This window comes from Engraulis encrasicolus, chromosome 7 (genome assembly GCF_034702125.1).
Source record: "Engraulis encrasicolus isolate BLACKSEA-1 chromosome 7, IST_EnEncr_1.0, whole genome shotgun sequence".
NCBI classification, from domain to species: domain Eukaryota; kingdom Metazoa; phylum Chordata; class Actinopteri; order Clupeiformes; family Engraulidae; genus Engraulis; species Engraulis encrasicolus.
The window spans coordinates 8,984,979-9,005,744 of record NC_085863.1 but is presented as its reverse complement, the minus strand read 5'-3'; the positions used below and the strand labels follow the sequence as shown (position 1 = coordinate 9,005,744).

At 45.8% G+C, this 20,766-nt stretch overlaps 1 protein-coding gene across 11 annotated transcripts in view; it reads right to left on the bottom strand.

The window, feature by feature from the left end:
- Positions 1 to 1,102: 1,102 nt before the first annotated feature.
- The window catches only part of ehbp1l1b (EH domain binding protein 1-like 1b), a 34,068-nt gene continuing 14,404 nt past the window's right edge, over positions 1,103 to 20,766 (bottom strand). For 5 of the 11 annotated variants that reach the window (XM_063202783.1, XM_063202787.1, XM_063202786.1 and 2 more), the window contains 19 exons: positions 19,470 to 19,529; positions 19,088 to 19,253; positions 17,128 to 18,081; positions 16,394 to 16,882; positions 15,379 to 16,068; positions 14,396 to 14,902; positions 13,339 to 13,959; positions 10,871 to 12,493; positions 10,254 to 10,494; positions 9,312 to 9,484; positions 8,832 to 8,880; positions 7,980 to 8,540; positions 7,537 to 7,591; positions 6,125 to 6,174; positions 5,209 to 5,329; positions 4,635 to 4,734; positions 4,201 to 4,274; positions 3,220 to 3,334; positions 1,103 to 1,278 (listed from right to left, as the gene is read on the bottom strand). In XM_063202783.1, the coding sequence (XP_063058853.1) occupies positions 1,191 to 1,278; positions 3,220 to 3,334; positions 4,201 to 4,274; positions 4,635 to 4,734; positions 5,209 to 5,329; positions 6,125 to 6,174; positions 7,537 to 7,591; positions 7,980 to 8,540; positions 8,832 to 8,880; positions 9,312 to 9,484; positions 10,254 to 10,494; positions 10,871 to 12,493; positions 13,339 to 13,959; positions 14,396 to 14,902; positions 15,379 to 16,068; positions 16,394 to 16,882; positions 17,128 to 18,081; positions 19,088 to 19,253; positions 19,470 to 19,529 (6,737 nt within the window). In that variant the 3' untranslated portion in view covers positions 1,103 to 1,190. The remainder of the gene's footprint in view (positions 1,279 to 3,219; positions 3,335 to 4,200; positions 4,275 to 4,634; positions 4,735 to 5,208; positions 5,330 to 6,124; positions 6,175 to 7,536; positions 7,592 to 7,979; positions 8,541 to 8,831; positions 8,881 to 9,311; positions 9,485 to 10,253; positions 10,495 to 10,870; positions 12,494 to 13,338; positions 13,960 to 14,395; positions 14,903 to 15,378; positions 16,069 to 16,393; positions 16,883 to 17,127; positions 18,082 to 19,087; positions 19,254 to 19,469; positions 19,530 to 20,766) is intronic. The other 6 variants (XM_063202784.1, XM_063202789.1, XM_063202790.1 and 3 more) reach the window with 6 other exon arrangements.

The following is a 20,766-nucleotide window of genomic DNA, read 5'->3' as shown; positions in this document are numbered from 1 at the left end:
GCACTGGATAACTTCTTGTATTGTCATTTTTATATTTATTAAATCCAAACATTCTCTGTCACATTTCTTCTAAAAATGACACCAGTACCACACAACCAGATAAAAAGATACAAAGGTGAATGGCCTGCAACCTAAAACATAAATCATTATTCTGTGCTTGAACTATGTAGACACAAACTCCAGTTGGTTTGAGAAGAAAATGCATCAAGGGTATTTTCTTGATGTTTTAAAATAAATTTGACATTTAAAAAAGAAAAGAAAAAATGCACTGTGCAATTTCAAGGCAATGTTCTAAACCTACAGAACATGGATTAAAGTCTAGGCTACTGGACAAATGGCTTACTTGCAATAAAAGACTTAAGGGAATTCGTAAAAGATAAGAAATAAAATATTACATACAAAATAATTATTATAATTATATTTAGATGTAACAATAATGCCATGCCACAAATGTCTGTCACATACAATTTATATACTGTATGTGTCTTTGGTTCAACAAAGGTATGTGTCTTCAAATTAAAACAGAGAACTCAAGTCATTCCCATTTGATACCAAACAAAAATACACACACAAAAATGTTGGCCAGCCATGGAGAATACTTGCATTGTCAATGTCCACAATCCAGTGAGTACTAACGCGCACAAAACCAAAACTCCAAATTACAGTCAAATCTGTCTTCACGGAGTGCAAGGCGAGAAGTGAAGGGGATACAAACAGCTTTGGTTACACACTGAATGTCTTTAGGAGAGAGAATAACAGCAGCTTTTAAAGAATCAATGTCCTCTACAGGCGCCTTCCACATGCTGATGACATTCATCACAAAGCTTTCGCACAAATACTTTTGAGGTTGTGTCCATATATTCCTTTATGTATTTCAGGCACTTCATGGCATGTCCATAGACAAGGTATCGTAATCTCTCTGTTACCTATGCAGGCTTCAAGGCAATGCAATGTCATCATACTCAGCCCAACCCCTACCCACAATGTGTCCTGTAACATCTAATAGAAACATGAACTTGTGGTATCTGAGAAACAACCCACATTGTATTTCAGAATGATCAAACTTTCTTTTCAGTCTTTATAGGGAATTGTTGTGGGCTTTCGAAGATGTGAGAGATTATAGTCCACCAGGCATCCAAGGGATGATAACACAGAACTTTTTTCACATTCTGCTCTCCATAGTAGTCCCTTTATTGCAGCACACATTTGTCCTTGTTGTTGTATTTCTGTCGCCTCTGCTCCAGGCCTCGCTCCAAGCGCTCATCCTCCTCCACGGCCCTACACACAGAGAGAGACAGAGAGAGAGAGAGAGAGAGAGAGAGAGAGAGAGAGAGAGAGAGAGAGAGAGAGAGAGAGAGAGAGAGAGAGAGAGAGAAAGAAAGAGAGAGAGAGATATGGGTTGACCTCCAATAGTTGTTTAAGGTCTAAATGTGGAGTGTCCATGCACAGAACTGCTGAGCCTAAACTAAACCTTATCTGGTGTCAGCTGCTACCTGGCATTAAAGAATATCGACACATGGGCAATGCAGGGAGTTCTAAAGAATACTGAGGTCCATGAAATATTCTGAGAAATGGAATCAGTTCAACAATGCGATTAGTAAATATAACATTTACATAAAACATTTCCATAGAGGAGTATTGAAGCAAATACAGAGTTCCATTGCGCATGGGGTATAAAACTATAGTAATCTTCTACATGCAATCATAGCAATCTTCTCCATGTTGTCCTAGCCTGGCTCTTGCTAGACCCTTGTGAGTGCACACAAGGGTCTGGAGGATTTCGGATTTGCCAACAAAAAATGCAGTTGAAGCAATCAGGATTGCAGGATGTTCAAAGATGTGACGTAGTCAAAATTTAAACGAAGTGGAGAAGGGGAAAATAAGTGGTTTCTGCACCAATGGCTGTTCGCATGGACTCTCGCATTGATTCTGTAATTTCAACTGTATATTCGAATCTGTGAGTAGCAGCTCATTAAAAATGACAGACGAGTGTGTCCCCAATCACATTAGCCTGAGAACTCCCATACTGCCTTTAGTTCTACACAATCGTTTCGCTTGTGATTAGGTCTGGTGTTAACCAGGCAACAATCACATGGGGATTTTTAAAAATAAAACCACGTCTATGCCTTAGCTCAGTGTTTCCCAAACTTTTTCAGACCGAGGACCACTTTGTTCCCCCAGAAATGTTCAGGGACCACCTGTCAACTAAATTGACAGTTTACGGGTGCTAAATTGACACCGCAAATTTCAATGCAGATCACTTATTTTTTATTCACCTTTAGAAACCTCTCTTATTGTGGTGAAAATGAGACCTGAGCTATGTTTAGCTTTGCAATAATGTTACAAACGTAGCCTTCTGCTCGCTTGTCTTGGAAAAGCAGAAATCCCCTCGCGGACCACCTGAGCTCTGTGACGGACCACTAGTGGTCCCCGGACCACACTTTGAGAATCACTGCTTTAGCTCCACATAGATGTTTGTGGAGCAAGCCGGAAGCCATTCATCTGTTGAGTCAGGTTAATGCTGCCCACCCTACATCAGGGTTGCCAGATGAGGCTGATGATTTCCAGCCCAAAAAATGCTCAAAACCCGCCTAGAAGCACAAAAGCCCGCCCAATTGTATTGATTCCTATGGCAAAAATTGGGCGGGTTTTTCTGAGAAATGCCATTTTTACCCGCACACGGCCATCCTAAGCAGCCCAATTGGGCGGGAAACAGCCCAATCTGGCAACACTGCCCTACATCCGTTTCTATGTCTGCTCCGTGTCCCCTGTGGCCAAAGGGTTAAGGTTAGGTCTGGCCTCTGAGTTCCTTGAGATCAAGTTACTTATTTAGGAACTGAGCCTGTCCCTATCCGCGCGTGTGTGTGTGTGTGTGTGTGTGTGTGTGTGTGTGTGTGTGTGTGTGTGTGTGTGTGTGTGTGTGTGTGTGTGTGTGTGTGTGTGTGCAAGCATTCGTACATGTGTGTCTGTTACAGGCTAATAAGATCCCACAGTGCAGAAGGAGCCTTAGGGCTTCCGCACACCGGCTCTGACAAAGTGCTGAGCACTGCTGGGCAAAAGTTTGATTTCATTGTTTTCAATGGAACAACGCACACTGGCGCCGATGTCCACGGACATTCACCGATAGCAATTAGAGACGAGTTCTATTTTGTCGGCGCCGTCCATTGACTATCAAAGTGCGCCGCAGTGCTGTCGGAGCCAATGTGCAGCCGGCCTTACCCTCTCTCTTTAGCGTCCATGTCCCGTACGAGTTCGTCTCTCTGGTTCACCAGTGACACCAGCTCCTGTAGAAGCAGCTGCTCCCTGTGCTGCTGGGCCTGGGTCTTCTGCCAATCTGACATTTACAATCAAACCAATAGGTCAGTCAGTAGGTCAGTGGTGCGCACGTCCAAGACGCAGGTGCATGACAAAAGGCCAGAATACTGTAGAAACAAAGATGAATGTCCGCGCACTACTCCCGTGTTGTTTTTAAAAAAAATTTCAAGTGAGCGCTTTCGAGCTAGTCGCTCTTCATCAGACTTCTGATTGACTTCAGAAGTCTGATGAAGAGCGACTAGCTCGAAAGCGCTCACTTGAAAAAAAATGTAAAAGCAACACGGGAGCAGTGTGCGGACATTCATGTTTGTTTCTAAATTAAACCAATAGGCAATTTAACAAACACAACACATACATAACATAGCTACATACACTTACTGGAAATACATCCATACATATGCGTACGTAGGCCTATGCATACTGTACATACAATACACATGTATACATACATACATAAATACGGGATGCTGTAATAATCGTTGATAAGACCAAAGACCATAATACTAAACTACGGCATTACACAGAGTCTTCAGCAATACATTACTACTTGGTCCTTGCCCTTCTGATAACAGCATATTCATACCATGGGCCATGATTAAGGAAGGTGTACATGATGTGTACATACATACGTACATATGTACTGTACATACGTGTACATACAAACATACAGCATGCATACACACAAACACAAAGTTGTGTATTAGTCACAACCAGGGCTCTAAATTAACATCGGCCGGCCAAATGCTGGTGAAATTTCGGTTTGGCTGGATGAAAAAACAACTTACTAGCCACTCAGACCCATTAGTGAGTGCTAGGCTAGTAGGCCTACGATTAACATCTATCAACCATTTTGGCTGGTGATGAAAAAAGTTAAATGAGCCTCACCTTCCACAGCCATCATGGCTCTGAGTTCCCTGGTCAGCAGTTCAAACCGCCTCTCCAAATCCTGTTCCTCTTGCCTACAGAACACAGCAACCACAAAACAAAGCAATGGTGACACACACTACTTCCTTAAAACCTGTAGCAGTGCAGGAACTCATCCAATTTGCATTCAAGCAATGAAAAGTGGAGGGAAAAAGTGCGTTTTGACACGTACGTTTCACGTGTGTAAGTAAAATGTACTGTGTAAGTAAAATGAACAGGGTCAAGTAGTGGCATCGATACAGTATGTTTTGATTCAATGGTTAATTCAAACTTTTTCAAACGTTATTTGCTCTACAATATGCACCATGAAACACTCCTTTATGTGTGTGTGTGTGCGTGTGTGTGTGTGTGTGTGTGTGTGTGTGTGTGTGTGTGTGTGTGTGTGTGTGTCTTACAAGAGTTCCAGGTTGTCTTGTCTTCTGATCAGGGCGTTTTTCTTGTTTACAAGAATGAACCACTCCTGGATAAGTCTCTCTTCTTCGTCACGATCGCTACCTGAAAACAAAAATGAATACGCAAATTAATACATAAATAACTTACAACTTACAAAATGAATACGCAAATGAATACCTAAATAGATCAACTCAATAATTCAGTGCATACAGTACCCACATATAGGAGCTAACTGTCATATCCTTGGCATGGTAGTCAGAGCACACAGACGACTTTAGTGGCAGGTCACTCCATCACATACGCACACACACATGCGTACGTCCGCCTGCCCGCCCACACGCTCACGCCAGGGATGGAAATAAGCACCCGTCCACCTGCCAATGACGGGTACATTTCAGTGGTGACTGGTACATTTTTCAACCCACTAGTCACTTTGACTGGTAAAAACAGTGAGTGACTGGTAGATTTTGAAATCTACCTGCCACTGTGACTGGTGGGGAAAAAACTGAAGTTCCTCCCCTGACACACACTCTCTCTCTCTCTCTCTCTCTCTCTCTCTCTCTCTCTCTCTCTCACCTGTCTCCATCAGCCAGCGTAGCCTCCTCTCCACGATGGCAGCCCTGTTGTCGATGTGCCTCTGCTCACTCTCCAGGGCCCTCAGTTCACTCACCACGTACTGACTGGTGTCCTGGAGGCGCTGAACACAAGACATCACAACACACACATCAGTGTGGATACCAGCACAGCATACACACATCAATATGGATACCAGCACAACATGTACATGCAAGACAAGGTGTCTCATTATCTGCTGCTTCTTCCGGCCTCAGTCCGTCATCGCTGTCATCTCAATCTGATATATTTTTAGATTTTTATTTTGGTCTTTAGAACTTTATTGAGACAGTTTGAGAGGTGGACAGGAAGCGAATGGGGGGAGAGATGGAGAGGGGTCGGCAAAGGACTCGGGTCGGAAATCGAATCCGGGTCGGACGCATGGCAGACGGGTACCCTACCGTTTGACCGGTTGCTCTCATTTGCAAATAGGATATTTCAGGATATATTTCAGGATATTTTCAAGCCCATACCCTGCTCTCTCTGGGAAACGAGGGGCGACAAGACCGGAGGAAACCACCAGAGGAACACATTGAGAGGCAGCCAATGAAGTGTACAGTATACATAAAAAATATCAGAGAAACAGACAGCCCAAATTACAAAGGCAAATACAGTATGGAGCAGAGAGAGAGAGAGAGAGAAAGGGAATTATAACATACCAGAAGAAACACAAACATGGACAACAAGGGTGACAGGCATCGGTGGAGATGTGACATCCAGGCAGGATGACAGCCAGGTGACACACAGGTGACACACACAGGTGACAGTAGTTGGGAGGGAGAGGGAAAACACAAGAGAATGGGTGGATCAGCTCAATAGGAAGGGAAGGTATTGTGGAAAGTTTTCAATGTAAGAGAAAGAAGATGGGTAAAAAGCTGACCGGCGTCTCTTCATCCGCCTCTCTCCTGTCCTTGCTGTGCTCTGTGGAGTCTGTCGGGAAACACAATAGGAAGAAGTTTTTTTTTTAAATATTTTTGGGGGGCTTTTGTGCTTTATTTGTGACTGAGACAGGACAGTGACAGAGGGACAGGAAACGAGTGGAGACAGAGAGACGGGGAAGGACTGGCAAATGACCTAAGCCGGAATCAAACCGGGGTTGCCAGTGTAGTAAGCGAGTGCCCTATCGATAGGCCACTGTAGGGCCAGAAAGAAGTCATTTTGATACAAAAGTATAATACGTATACAACAGTATCCTCTCGTGGACTTTTGCAGAGCTGATTAAGTAATTGCAGGTAAACTAAACTAAAAATGGCTCACGTAAAATAATGCATTTATTAAAGAATCATACACAATAGCCTTTCACAAAATATGTAAAAACAAACTACTTCTGTGCATTTGCATTTGCAAAAACAAACAAAAAACTAAAAAAACATAAATATTGTGGGACGCCCTTAACGCCCCAAGATAATACTATGTGTTAACTTAATATGGTATAGATTAGGGCCCTAAAAAGGTTACTGTCAGGCCCTTGGGCGCTAGCCTATTTAGAGTCATTAATGCATTCAACTCCTACTTGTGACTACTTGCGAAAAGTAGAGAGTTGACTTCGCGAAAACATGAAAGCATTCAACAAGGCCAGCCGAACCGCGAGCTCTCAAATGCGGAAGTTACTATAATAATAATAATAATAATAATTGTATTTGTATAGCACTGTGTCATACAAGGCATGTAACTCAAAGTGCTTAACAAATGGGGAAAAAAAACATTGTTAGAGATAGATTTAAAAGGAGAGGTATAGAGGAGAGGCAGAAATAGCAGGAAGGCAGAGGAAGAAGAGATAGACAGAGATTGTAGAGTCATAAGGTCAACGTAGGTTAGGACCAGGATTCTTAGATGCGTAAGGTCCATAGTGGCTGGGCCTATCATAAATCATAGATAGTCACACAGAGATTGGGCGCTCAGGTGCGGCCCCTGGTGGCATCAGGGGTGAGGAAAAACTCCCTTTCGCTTGATTCATAGTTTGTAAGGGGGAAAAAAAAGCTCAGTGAGGTCAGTGAGGTCTGAGAAAAAAAAACCCTATAGGCCCTAACAAAATCGCTCTGGGTGCTACCCGGGGGAGTGTCTGTCCACGGCGGGTGAAGTCGGCGCGGTGTGTTTGTGGAGCAAACTGTGCCCAATCAAGCACGAGGGGAGCAGACAGACAACTGACTTAGTCGTAGTTGGGACGTCTGGTCGCATCGGCTAGGTGTGCACTCGCCTTTAGAATGCTCCTGAATTCCCCCCTGCCGGCCCGGCGCCCCTCACCCTGTGCAGTGCAGGCAGCTGCCTCAGCTCAGCTCTACGATGACTCACCTTTCCCAGCAGTGAAGCCATTTTTCCCCTCTCCAGTTGTCCCGTCTTTAGGAGCCTAAAAAGGGGCACAGTTACAGTACAGGGGGTCAGTAATGCAACCGCAACTATGTCCCCTTTTTTAATTCACTGGAGGCTTCAATATAAGGAGCCACCATAGTTAAAACACTGTCAGTGTAAAGTGAATACATACATGAGTTACGGTAACATGCATTTTCTTTTTTAAAGATTTTTTTGGGGGTCTTTTTCGACTTCATTTTGATAGGACAGTGTGAGAGGTGGACAGGAAGCGAATTGGGAGAGAGACGGGGAGAGGTCGTCAAAGGACCCGGGCCGAGAATTGAACCTGGGTCAGCCGCATGGCAGGTGAGTGCCCTGCCGGTTGGCCACGGCAGGGCCGTAACATGCATTTTCTAAAGCAAGAAAGCATCTCTGTGAATGTCTACCTCTCCTCCCTCTATGTTGTCTGTCTCATCCAGGCTGGACTCGCTCTTCATCCTACGCCGCTTCTTCATGAGGTCAGCGTCTCGCACGTGACCGAATCCCGACTTGGCAGCGGAGGCGTTTGGCCTCGGAGGGGCCACCGGCGTCTGGGCCTCCCCAGCCTTCTCACCCCCATCCCTACTACCACCCTTATCCTCCCTCGAGCTTAAGCGCTTAGTCCGTGGCGGAGCCACCAGGGCCGGCTTGGATGTCCCGTCGGTACCGTCGCCCGTCTCAACCGCCTTCCCGTTGGCGTCCGCTATGACCGCGCCGGCCTGAAGTCGCTCGGCGCAGAAGCGGGCCGTGGCGTCGGCGTCGTGCTCCTTGCCGCTCTCCGCCACGGTGTAGCTGGTCTGGCTGCTGTTCTTCTCGATCTGCAGGACGCTCAGCTCCTGGCCGGTGAAGTGGGCGCGGATCTGGCAGAGGTACGTCATGACGATCAGCCGGTCCGGAACGGCCTGGTGGACCATGTCCGAGGGTTCCAGAAGCCGGGCGATGCCGAGAGCGGCGAAGCCGTCGAAAGCCTGGATGAGGAGCAATGGGGATGTTAGTTTTCATGGTAGGCATTAAACACTAAATACACTGTATTTACTGTCATAAAGCTGTAGCACAACACTATTATTACCTGGTTCCCACACTGAGCAGCTTGGATACAAATGAAGAAACATAAAAGTTAAGTCTACTTTTGCTGCAATATTAGTGACATTTTCTTCAGCAATAATGATGACTTAACAGACCCCTACAGCGGACTGTAAAGAAATCTTGAGGAGAAGTTCTACACATGCAAAGGCAGGGAAAGACAGATTGTGCTTTACCTTCTTGTTGTTAGATTTGATCTCATAAGGGTCCAGCATTTCAAAGTTTCTGAAATATAAAACAACAGGGCAGAAGGGAGGGGAAATAATTTCAGTCATTTCAGTCCAAGTTGCAACACCATCAAACAGATGAATGAGCAGTGTCATTTAATATCAAATAAGCATTAAACTCACTGCTGCAGCTTGTGGCGGTGACGCTGCGGTTATTACGACGCCAGTCATAGAGCAGAGTCAACTTGGACAGGCCTTAATCTAAAATAATGTTTCTCAACGGGGGTGCTATAGCCCCCCAGAGGGTGTTGGGGAGCCCTAGGGGGGAGTTGAGAAGGCTGCAGCTGAGTGGGCGCGGGCTTTGTTCCCATTGGGGGGCATAAGTCTATTTCATTTTTAAAAAATTAAGGGGGGCATTGGCAGACTGATGATGAGGTCAAGGGGGTGTAAGGTCAAAAAAAGGTTGAGATCCACTGATCTGAAACTTACATTTTATCAGGGTGAAAGTGGTGGAGGATGGCACAGAAGGCCAGGCCGTTCCGCCACGAGGTGCTGAAGTTGGTGACCTTGACGCCCTTGTAGTCCTGGGTGACCTCCTGGCACCACTCCAGAAGGGACTTGCTGGAGTTCACCAAGCACGGGCTGGGCAATGGTGGAGGAATCTGACCAGAGAAAAAGGCACGTTAGTTTAAAATAATAATAAGGGAATTTCCATTGATGAAAACAAAGACATAAGAATTTAGCAGTGAGGGAAACATTATACAGTATGTAATTACAGAAGCTAACCAAATGTAACCAAAGCAAAGTTATCTTTATTTAGGTAGGGTTTTCATTGCAGTCACCGGAGAAATATAAGAATAGCTATTAGGTTCTTTACTAAAGGGCACTTCAGCCATAGTAGGATGAGGTAAGAGTGGGATTCAAACCTGCAACCCTCTGATTCAAAGTCCCTAACCATTAGGCCATGGCTGCCCCACAGAAGCCACAACAGCAAGAAGTGGAACTCGCACACCAATAGCCGATGCAATCATTTCTTCATTGCTTTGCATACATTAAAGTGACAAAAGTGCTACCCACACGTGCAAAACGTTTTCAGTCACCAGATCTTCCTCAGCGCAAACCTCAGTGCCACTCAGAAGCAAAATATCAACTGAAGACAATATCTATTTCACATATGTACTTAAAGTAACTCTGGGAACACACTGCCCACAGCTAAGTAATTGACTTTGTATATTAGACCAGGTGTGATAAGCAGCAAAAACGTCAAAGGAGTTGGATGCATCAAAAGAGTTTCGGTTAAAAATTCGATTAACAAGAACATAACAGCATGTGATAAGCTATGCCATGTTTGTTCTGTTTAGTCCAGTGGGATTCTTCAGCTTCTTTAACCCTTTTGCCACCTGCAGCCTGTTCGGGCTGTAATGGACTCACCTGCTGGGCAGAGGGTCCTGTGGTGATGCCCTCATCTGGAAGCACGACAGGCGGAGGGATGCCCTTCTTGCTGCGCCTGGGAGCCTCCTCGCTTGGCGGGGCAGCATCTGTGATGGCGGGAGTCGTATCCAGTGGAACCTGGCCATTGGTTTGTGGCTCAGCCACGGTGGGACTCGATGGTGCATCGGGGCCAGAGGCAACCTGTGGTTCAGGGGCTTCCTCTTTGATCACCTGCAGTGACCTGGGTGTGAAAAAGACAGGTGTGTGTGGTTAGCCACGCGATTCAGTATTCCCTTCAACTTCATGTATTTTGGTATTTATTGACAGACCACGAGCAGCTCCAAGCAGCACACACAGAGGGTATATTCCCCATTATTTTTAATTTCTGAATTAATACTGAATAACAGGTAGAGTAGAGTGCACAGAGTGGACAAAGATTAGAGAAGCCTTTTACAATTTTACCGGTATGTCACAGCTGTTACTGAATTTTGGTTGTTGGTCAATTTAATGCGTGCCACAGTTGGGGCAACACTGAAAGTGTTTCCATACTGTATTAGGTCATTTTTGCAAAGCCTCAAAGCAACAAACGCAAGCTTCCACACCATTCTAACACTTACAAGTCTTCCGCGATATTTGCAGCAACAGATTGACTTTCTTCCTGCTTCTCTAACTGATTTTCCTCTTCCCTCGCATCACCCACTTCAGCCCCTGACTCCTGCTCCTGCTTCTGCTTCTGCTCCTTGTCTCCCGACAAGCTCTCGCCGCTGGGACAAATCTGCACGTCTGGTTCAGAACTGGCTCTTGCCTCAGCGCCGCTGCTCATTTCTGAAGCGGCCATGGCAACAACAACATCTGCGGCCTGTTCTGAACCGAGGCCTGCTTCCGCTGTGATCTGAGGCGTTGGAGGTGGTGGAGGTGGAGTTATGTCACTGGGGGTTTTCTCCAGCGATGGCGGCTCTGGCACAGGCACCACAGCTATGGTGTTCAGCAGCAGATCTGGAGTCGAGAGAGAGGGCTCGAGGAGTTTGACTTCGGGTGGCTCCCTCTCAACTGTCACAAGCATTGTGCACTCATGCCCACCATCTTTGCTTGTCTCTTGACGAATAGTTGAATTCGACACAACTTCATCCTCTTTTCCCTCAGTGACTGTAGGTGTTGTGGGAGCAGGAGACGTGTCTGTCTCATCGTGGTCAGGCTGAGTATCCGGCTCTGGCGTCGGTGTGGGTGTCGGGCTCGGAGTGGGGGCGACGTCTGGGGCGATGTAAGCGAGACGCTTCCTGGTGCGGGCGCTGGGCTCCGGGGAGTCCTGCCCCATCTGAAGGATCTTGGCCAGCAGGACGCTCTCCTCCTCGGACAGCCTGGAGGGGGAGGTGAGCCTGGGGGAGGAGGAGGACGTGACCCTGGGGGAAGAGGCATCTCTAGAAGAGGTGTTGTCCCTACTAGCAGGTGCCTCCTCCTCTACTTCGCCTGTGGTGGGCTCGGATTCTGAGGACTGAGAGGGCGGGAGAGGCCAGGGCACGACCGAGCTCTTTGGAGGGGCATCGTTCCCTGACACAGCCTCCTCTTCCTTATCCTCTTCCTGCATGCCCTCTTGGAATGTGTGTTCTTCGTGGGCCTCTCGGGCTGTGACGAGCACGCTGGCCAAGGGCGTGGTTGCCATGGCGAGGATGGGGGATCGCCTGGCCTCTGCTTCTGTCTCCACTTGATTTACTGTTGCTGCTGCCTCGGATGTGCCGCTGCCCTTTTCACTGCTTTCTTTCTTAGTACCTTTAGTGGCTGCTTTAGTAGGCCGAATACCAGCTTCTGGCAAGATTTCTGTGTCTTGGTTTAAAGAGTCTGTTTTGCTGGGCTTTTTGCTACCCTGAGCTGGAGCTAGTTCCTCGGGTTCTTGAGCGGGCCTGCTAGCCTTTTCAGTTCTACTGCGCCCCTCCTCCTCCTGAAGAGGAACTGGAATTGGCGTTGTTTTTGCGTCATTCTGTTTATCCGCTTCAGATGAAACACTGACAGTGCTCTCTGGTTGTGACTGGGGCTTTTCTTTACTTGATATGTATGAGGAGTTTTGGGAGTTCTCTTCTGGCCTGACCGTTTTGATCTGGGAATCTGATCTGGCCATTTTCACCATTTGTGACCATTCCACATTCTGCTCAGGTGATGGTGGCTTTTGTTCTGATGAGGGGGCGGTGGGAATGGGGGAAACGGGTTCAAGTTGAGGTGCAGGGGGCTCAGGGCTTTCCTCTGGGCTGAGATGAGGAACAGAAACACGGGGATTAAACTGTGCAAAATTTTACCCAGAATTCAATGCACGTGCAGCTAATATTCAGCTAAAGCATCTTAACTCACACTCTCATGAAACATTCTTTGGTAATGTGTAAATGAAACGCACCTTTCCAAAGGACATGATAGTCATGCTGGAAAAGCTAAGGCACTAAAACATTTTTCAAAAGTCAACTAGAACAAGTTAGCAGGCTCAAGGTGACAATAAAAAGTCCTGGAAATTATGAAGATAAAATTATAAAACCATCTCCATTTTGTCAGCAAGAACAAGCTATTTACCGACAAAGCTTAATTATGATGACATTAAAAGCCAAACAATGCAAAGTATATTTTGTTGTCCAATCACATTATCTACATTTTCAAAAGTTCACAGACAGCAAACACAGCAAGCACAGTCACCAATGTGGTCATCCATGCAGAAATATGATGCAATGCATTTCAAATTATTGTCAAGATGCAATATAAAGGTTTAGAAGACATTGACAGAAGACATTTTATTTATTTCATGTACTTATTTTTAATAATCAAGTACTGCCCAATAATTGTTATGAATTTATTAGCTGTTACACATGTCTAAATGTTTACCAATCAGAAATAAATAAGAGGATGAGTACACATTTGTGTATGCCTTCAATGCCAATTAAACAATGTAAAAGAAATCCAAGCAGTGTTATGATCATGATCCATTCAGAGACACAGTCATTGTTGAGTCAGTGAACCATAGCCCGTCATGAGTGGATGCAGCGTCACGAGACTGATAATCACACAGCATCATTCCAAGGAGGGCGTTGTGTTTGCCGTGTGCTCTTACCCCCTATCCATGTACAAATCCAGCTCCCAAACTGTGCCAATGTCCTCTTGGCCTTCTGCAAACTCCACATCCTCTGTCCAGGTATCCAAGCTGTTGCTGGACGGGACACGTATAAGTTTGTCTTCCTTCTCTTTGCTTCTTCTGCTGCTGCCCATGGTATGTTTCTGGTAAGATGTTGTGTCTTTGACATCAGGGTCTGTTCCTGTCTGAGAGAGCCAAGATTCCGCCTTTGCAGAGCACGTATTGGACATTTCTGTGTCTCCTTTTGGCGTGGCAGCAGATGTCTTCTTCTCATCATCACTGAGTTCTCGACGATGCGAGCCCGTTTGGACTTTCTCTTCGTCTGAGGCAGCTTTTCGCAAGTTTTCCGCTAGCATCAGGGAGGGACGTCCAACAGTTGAAACTAGCTTGGTCTTCTGGGCACTTCGCTCCTTGACTACAGATGGCAGCACATCTGGAGGTTCTAGCCATTCATCTTCAGACAGTGCCTCCAGAGCATCACAGAACTCCTCTGGTGGGAGTAGGTCTAGCTCTGTGCTCTCGTGAATGCTTGACCCAGAGAGACTGACGCGGTCAGGCTCAGAGGGGACCTGCTGGAGTATGGAGGTCACCGTCTCATAACTAAGGCCGAAGGAGGGGACATTGAAAGGGAAACACAGAATCAAGGAGCTAATACTGATAACAGGCAGGTCACTATCCTAGATCTTGCAATATCTCAAGATACCTTATAAGTACCTTAGAAGTATTTTGTGTGTTGTCTCATTTCAAAACTATGTGTGAATGTTTTACTTTAGGGCGTTAATTGACGTAAAATACTATTTTTTAGAACTACGTATGTCTCGGCTTTCATCAGTAAATTTAACAATAATCGATAATTCATCAGTTTGAATGGTTGATGTCGGCACGCATGCAGGATTATTATCGTTGAAGACCACGGTGAAAGACTGTAGCTAGCTTCCATATCCAATCAGCCCATATCAGCCTTTTTTGAAGGGGGTAGTTTGTAGCCATGCTTTAGCAGTCATACACAGGCAGGATTCACAGTCAAGGCTCTTACCCTTTATAGAGGACGCCCACAAGGGTGCTCATGAAACTGGGGGGCAACGGAGACACATCATCTTCCCTGGCTGGGAAGTACAAGTCCTCTGATGAACCCATGTAGTTTGGCACTTCTGTGTCCAGCCCCCCTCCCATAAACTCTCCATAACTGCTTCTTCGATGGCTAGTCTCATCATTGGGTTCAAAATTAGCTTTTAAGTCTTCGGATGGAAGACCTTGCTCAGACAAGGTTTTATTGGGTTTGTCTGTGGATTCTGGCAACAGTTTGTCGACTGACAGTTCAAAGTATGAAGTTGTCTGACTAGGGCTTGGTAGAGCACTGCTAGATGGAACTTCGCTGATGTATGAAGTGGTCTGACTATTACTTGGTAGAGCACTGCTAGATGGAACTTCACTTGTCACAGGGGCTTTGGGTATATGTTTGTCTAATTCATCCAAAGGTGTTGAGATAGGACAAGACTTCTTTCTTGTCTTCATGTGATGTTCTTTGTCTTGTTCAGATGTGCTGCCATAGACACGGATAGGGAAAAAAATAAATGCAATGGCCATAGTGGACCAAAGCTTTCTGTGCATAACTCCTCAGTAAATCAAGCCATTGCACTCTTAAACTGCATCTGGTCATAAATGGTTTACAAGTCATAAGTTTGATACTGATGTACTGAAATTGTCGTTAGCAGCACGCAGTTAGCCACTCAGTTTCTCAATGGAAAAAGCTCAAAAATAAACACAGTGGTGTCCAGGTGATGATCCTGGGGTCCGTTTCTCGATTCTTGTCGTTGCTAACCGTCTTAAGACCGTCTTAAGACCGTCTTACCATTCCCTTGGATTTAGTGGTGAGCGTCGCTGTCGAGAGAGAGTTGAGTCGCTCGTACGAAGGACTTTGCTAACGATGATAGCAAAGACCCTTTCGAGAAACGGACCCCTGATCAGTATGTCACTCCATGCCATGCGATGAGGAGGTATGTCCCCTCTCCTACTCACCCCCCTCCGGCAACACTGGTATCAGAAACAATGGTAGGCTCCAGTAAGCCTGCTCCTTTCACTTCTTTGGAGCTTTCCGTGACTGTGTCTTCTAAAGCTGCCCAAAAATTAACCTCCGCCTCAATGGGAGCTTCCTCTATGTGAAGGGGCTTGAGGTCCTCAAACTCTGGCTCACTATCATCTGCTTCAACTGTATGAGGCAAATTACCACTTGCGGGTAATAGAGTACCAAATGGCAGCTTTGCTGTTTTGGGACTAGCTTTGGGAGTAAGCCGTTGTGACCCAGTAGATGGCTGATCAGATACTGGGGATATGAGATTCAGTGAACCAGACTTTGAGGGTTTGATGTCTTTCAGGTCACTGTCAACCTTTGCTGTCTTAGAACTAGCTTTGGGAGTAAGCGGTTGTGACACTGTAGATGGCTGATCAGATACTGGGGATATGAGCTTCAGTGAACCAGACTTTGGGGGTTTGATGTCTTTCAGGTCACTCTCAACCTTTGCTGTTTTAGGACTGGCTTTGGGAATAAGCCGTTGGGGCCCAGGCCCAGCAGAGGGTTGGGTATCAGATGTTGAGGATGTGATCTTCAGTGGAGCAGACTTTGAGGGTTTGAAGTCTTTCAAGTCGCTGTCAACTTTGTCCACTTCTTCCTTGAGGCCAGGCTTTTGGACAGGCTTGGATTTGATCGGTCTAAGTGGTAACAAATACATGAACAACACTGTGGTGAGAGCTGACGCACTTACCATTTTTGACATGGAACGTGTTTGTTGAAGTGTTCCAATGTTCCAATGCCAACAAGAAATCGTGACTCATTGCTCATTACGTAAGTTAATTACAGCACTCCAGGCAGGTACACAAAGCTCCATATTTTAGTGAAAACGGTAATTATGTTCCCAGAAAAAAAGACTGACAGACAAACTTTCCCAATCTTCCAAAACATTTTCCATGACACAAAATTAACACAGGCAAAACTGCAAAAACACAGCAAACATCACCTGTCCTAGTACATTCTTACCTTGTTTCTATGGATTCCAGTTCTGCCAGAGTCGAGGCCCCATCCACCCTCTCCTCTTTATCAACAACAGGCTGCACCTCAGGAACAGTCTCCCTAATTATCGATGCTGGCACAGAGTCCTTACTCTTCACTTCCAGCGCAGCCCAAAGAGGCCGTTCAGCACAGACCGCCTCATGTTTAGGGGCTAGCATGTCCAAATTGACTGCTTTTGGTTTGCCTTTCACTGAGTGTTTAGTGCTGACCTCACTCGGAGCTGGCTCTGTTTGCTGTTGTTTCTCTGGCATTGATTCTGTGGCCAGGGCTGGAATTCCCTGGAGTTTGGGTAAATTGCCAGCATCTGTGTCTCTCGTTTTGGGTTGAGTGGGCTTTTCAGTTTGGACTGCCAGTTCTGGCAGCTCTGGACTTTTTTGGGGCTTTTCCATACTTTTTCTAGCACCCTGTTTGCTTTGCACTGGAAGGGGTTTAACTGCTGCAGTCTTTTCTTTTGCGCTGTGCATGTGACAAGGACATGGGCAATTTGAAAGGACAGAAGAAGTGTATTAGCACACGTGCATCTACCCCAGAAATATATAGAACATGATATTCTTGTGGAACACATAAAGAAGAAATGCAACGTGAAATGTGATATGACGATAAATATTTTTCAGCCAATACATTTTTAGTATATAAAAAGTCAGCACACTTGATTCTACAGTACTAAAGAATCCCAATTTTTTAATCAATCTTTGACTTACCCTTTGTCAGTCACATTAACGACTGCCTTCTTCTGTTCCTCATCTTTCTTCTCCAGGCGTCCTGCCATCATGTCCAGTGTGCGGCTGTTGTCATTTGCATTTATGTGTTCGGCCACTTTTGCGTCAAACTGGGCCATGGGGAACTGAGCAAAGTGCTGGGGTCTGTGATCACTGTCTTTCTTAGGGAGTTTTCCATCGCCATCACGAGATATTTCTTCAACCCAAGGTGGCCGTGTTTCTTTTGAGATGTTTTGAGCTGTATCCTTCTGGTGGGGAGATGCTACCATAGGCACAGGAATGCTAGGCTCCTCTGTGGCGGAAAACGACGAGAGGCTTTTCATCTTTTCCTTATCCTCATCTGATCTGTTGAGATCAGGACACGTGTCTACTCTCTCAGGGATCGATTTATCTACTTTCATTCCCACAGAAATTCCAAACTGGTTGATATCGTCCTTAGTACTCTGTGACACTAATGGTAGTCCAGTCTGAACAGGGCTCTCTTTTACTTCATGATCAGCTGTCTTAAGGTCTGGTTCATGCTCAGCCAGTGGCGGCTTTTCTGCAACGAAGGGTGATTTCTGTGGGGATGATACTTTTTTCTCAGTTTCGACTGGTTTGCTTGGCTTTTCTGCAACAAAGAACGATTTCTGTGGTGGTGATGATGACACTTTCTTTTTGTCAGTGTCAATAGGTTTACTTGGTATGTCTATGATCGGCTCTTTGAAATCATCTTCTTCCTCCGCCAATGGTGGCTTTTCTGCCACAAAGACATCAGCGTGGCTTGGGACGGTCATGGGGGCCTTCTGAGACAGGGACGCGGTGGTGGTGGTGGCTGGGGGGGTCACAGTTGGTGCCGGCTCAGGGGATGAGAAAGGCCAAGGCGCTGGGGGGACGTCAGGCGGGATCGTTTTGGGTGACTGGACCTCAGCTGCCGGACAACCTCCCTGCCCAAGGCTGAGACACAAACATACTTGAGGTCAGAGTTCAACGTTTGAGGAAGACATGTGGGCGGGCGGTTGTGATCGGTTGTGGACAGGCAGGCAGGCAGGCAGACGGACAGGCAGGTGTTAGGAAGTGGGGAAAGCTTGTCAGTAGAAGCAAATGGCGGGTGACTCCATGCCAAAATAAGAGCCGTGGCTACAGTAGGCCAGAGTTAGTGATGTGAAAATAGTGCTCGGTGAGGAACAGCTGCAACAAGCGCAGTGAGTTGGAGGGATTAAGGAGCGGTGGTCACAGTGTGTTAGAGCAGTGGTTCCCAACCTTTTTCTTCAGGGACCCATATTTTTACCATTGTAAGCTATGGTGACCCAATCCCGCGAGCGGCCGCACGAGAGGGATATTTATTCAACATGGGCTATATATGGTATTAAAATGAAACCCCTTAAACTCAAGAGAGCTTCGCGACCCACTGTGGATCTTTGGCGACCCATAGATTGGGTCCCGACCCATAGGTTGGGAACCACTGTGTTAGAGGAGCAGGGCTACAGAACCACCAGTCTCACTGGTCAGCAGCACAGCCTTATTTAGTGCTTTTATACGACCCTAAAGCTTTGGTGTGCAGCCTGTTAGTCTCATGCACTCTTCTCGTCTTAATCATTTGTATACGTTATGGTCTGGCAGCTCAAATTGAATTAAATTGAATTAAATTGAATTAAAGTGGACATGTCGTCCCTCTGCAGCATGCAACATGTCACATGACCATTGTTTTTTTGTGTGTGAGCAGCACACATTTACACACACTACCACTAAAGTAAATCTTGAGACATGCTATTATCGTTCGCATGTCTTGCAAGTAACATTCATTTAAAAAACTGAAAAATAAAAGACGTGCATATAGCCACGCATGCACAGACGCGCACACTCACACGCACACACACACACACACACACACGCACGCACGCGCGCGCACACACACACACACACACACACACACACACACACAAGGCCAGGCTTCACTTACCCTTTGGTTGTGTCTATGGTGACATGTGTGGTGCTCGTGCTGGTGAAGGACGGCGGCGAGGGGGTCTGGTTGGCAGTGTCGATGCTGCCGATGGCACGGGAGGCTCGAGGAGACTCATCTCCATGTCTCAGTGTCAAAGGACCCTGGGCTCCAGAACTCTTGAAGTCTGTACATACAATCACATAGAATACAGAAAGGATCAAGATAAGACAAGTAGAAAGACTACAATGCAGCAGTGAGTGTGAAGAATATTTATGAATTAATATAATATATTAATGTGAATCCACTTTACATCATTTTACATAAAATCTCACAACCTTCCACTTTGTAACAAGCACAGGCTTACACACAATCACCCATTTACTTAACGCTTCAAACTCACCTGTAGTTGGTGAAGCTGGTTGTTCCTCTTCTGTTAATGTGCCCAGTTCCCTGTGCATGTCTGAAAGTAAAGAACATGAGAGATCACTTAAGACTTGTAGTCAAAATCAAGACCAGAGGGTGACGCGAGACCAAGACACCACAAAACCAGATAGCGCAGCACTATGGCTCTCCGTAATGTCATAGCAATGTTGTTATGATGTAGTTAAGCATTTTCAGCTTTGAATAGGGTCGCCGGCGACCCCAGCTGCAGTAAGAGGCTACTGATGAATTAGTAAAACAAAACAAAAAACGCTTATAATAAGTGCATGGCGGTTAATACGAAAATCCCATTCCCTTTCATGGAAACTGTGATAAAACACACAGAGCAGGATCAAGATTACTCCAAGATCAAGACCTGGTAGAGACACAAGACCAAGACATCACCAAGACAACACCAGTCAAGACTGTGACAAGCTTGAGACCAACAAAAGATAGTGTTAAAACTTGTAGAGAGTTACTTGTGCACAATCCCTGGTGCTGAACAAAAACTATTTTAGTGAATCTGAGGAAGACAGAGAGGTCGAAACGTCATTGCCATTGAATGAATGTATAAAAAGAAGAAAAAATAACTTAAAGAAGAAAAAAATCCAAAGGAGTGTTAAAACTTGCCTCAAGACCCAGGCTGTTCTCAAGACACCCAAGCCTAGACCACTCCATAAGCACTGGATGTCAGGCATAGCAGCACTGCTGTTGTTTCAAGCTGATATACCTGATATACAGCATAACCACTTCCTCCAGTAAATTAGATGTGCAAATCTGATACAAATGACTGTGAATTGGTAAAAAGGCAGTATTTTACCAACAAAGCTGTTCTCTGTAGGGTACAGTCTATGGGTGCAGTGCTGTCACACCCTGAGACTATAATTATCTTTGGAGATGGAGCTCAAATTTAGCCTGATTCATGTTGCAAATTTGAGAATGTACGGCTTTGTTGCTCCATTGCAATGTAACGCCACGTGTATTGTTAAACAGGCGGGAACAATTGGCTGAGGTCATTCAGGATGAAAGGGAGTTTTGCATTAATGAGTCAGGAGAGGTCAAGAGCCTTATCAACCACCTCCACCCTACAGTATTCATTCCCATGGGCAAGGTGGTTACTCGGCAACCAGCACGAGCAATATCAACTGGATTAATGGGCAATTAATAATTAATTTATAAACAGTTAAACAGCAACACAGGCATGGCCTAAAGCATACAGTAGGTCATCTAGGCCAGGCACTGTTGTGGAGAATGCCATTGGGAATGAATTGTGTTAC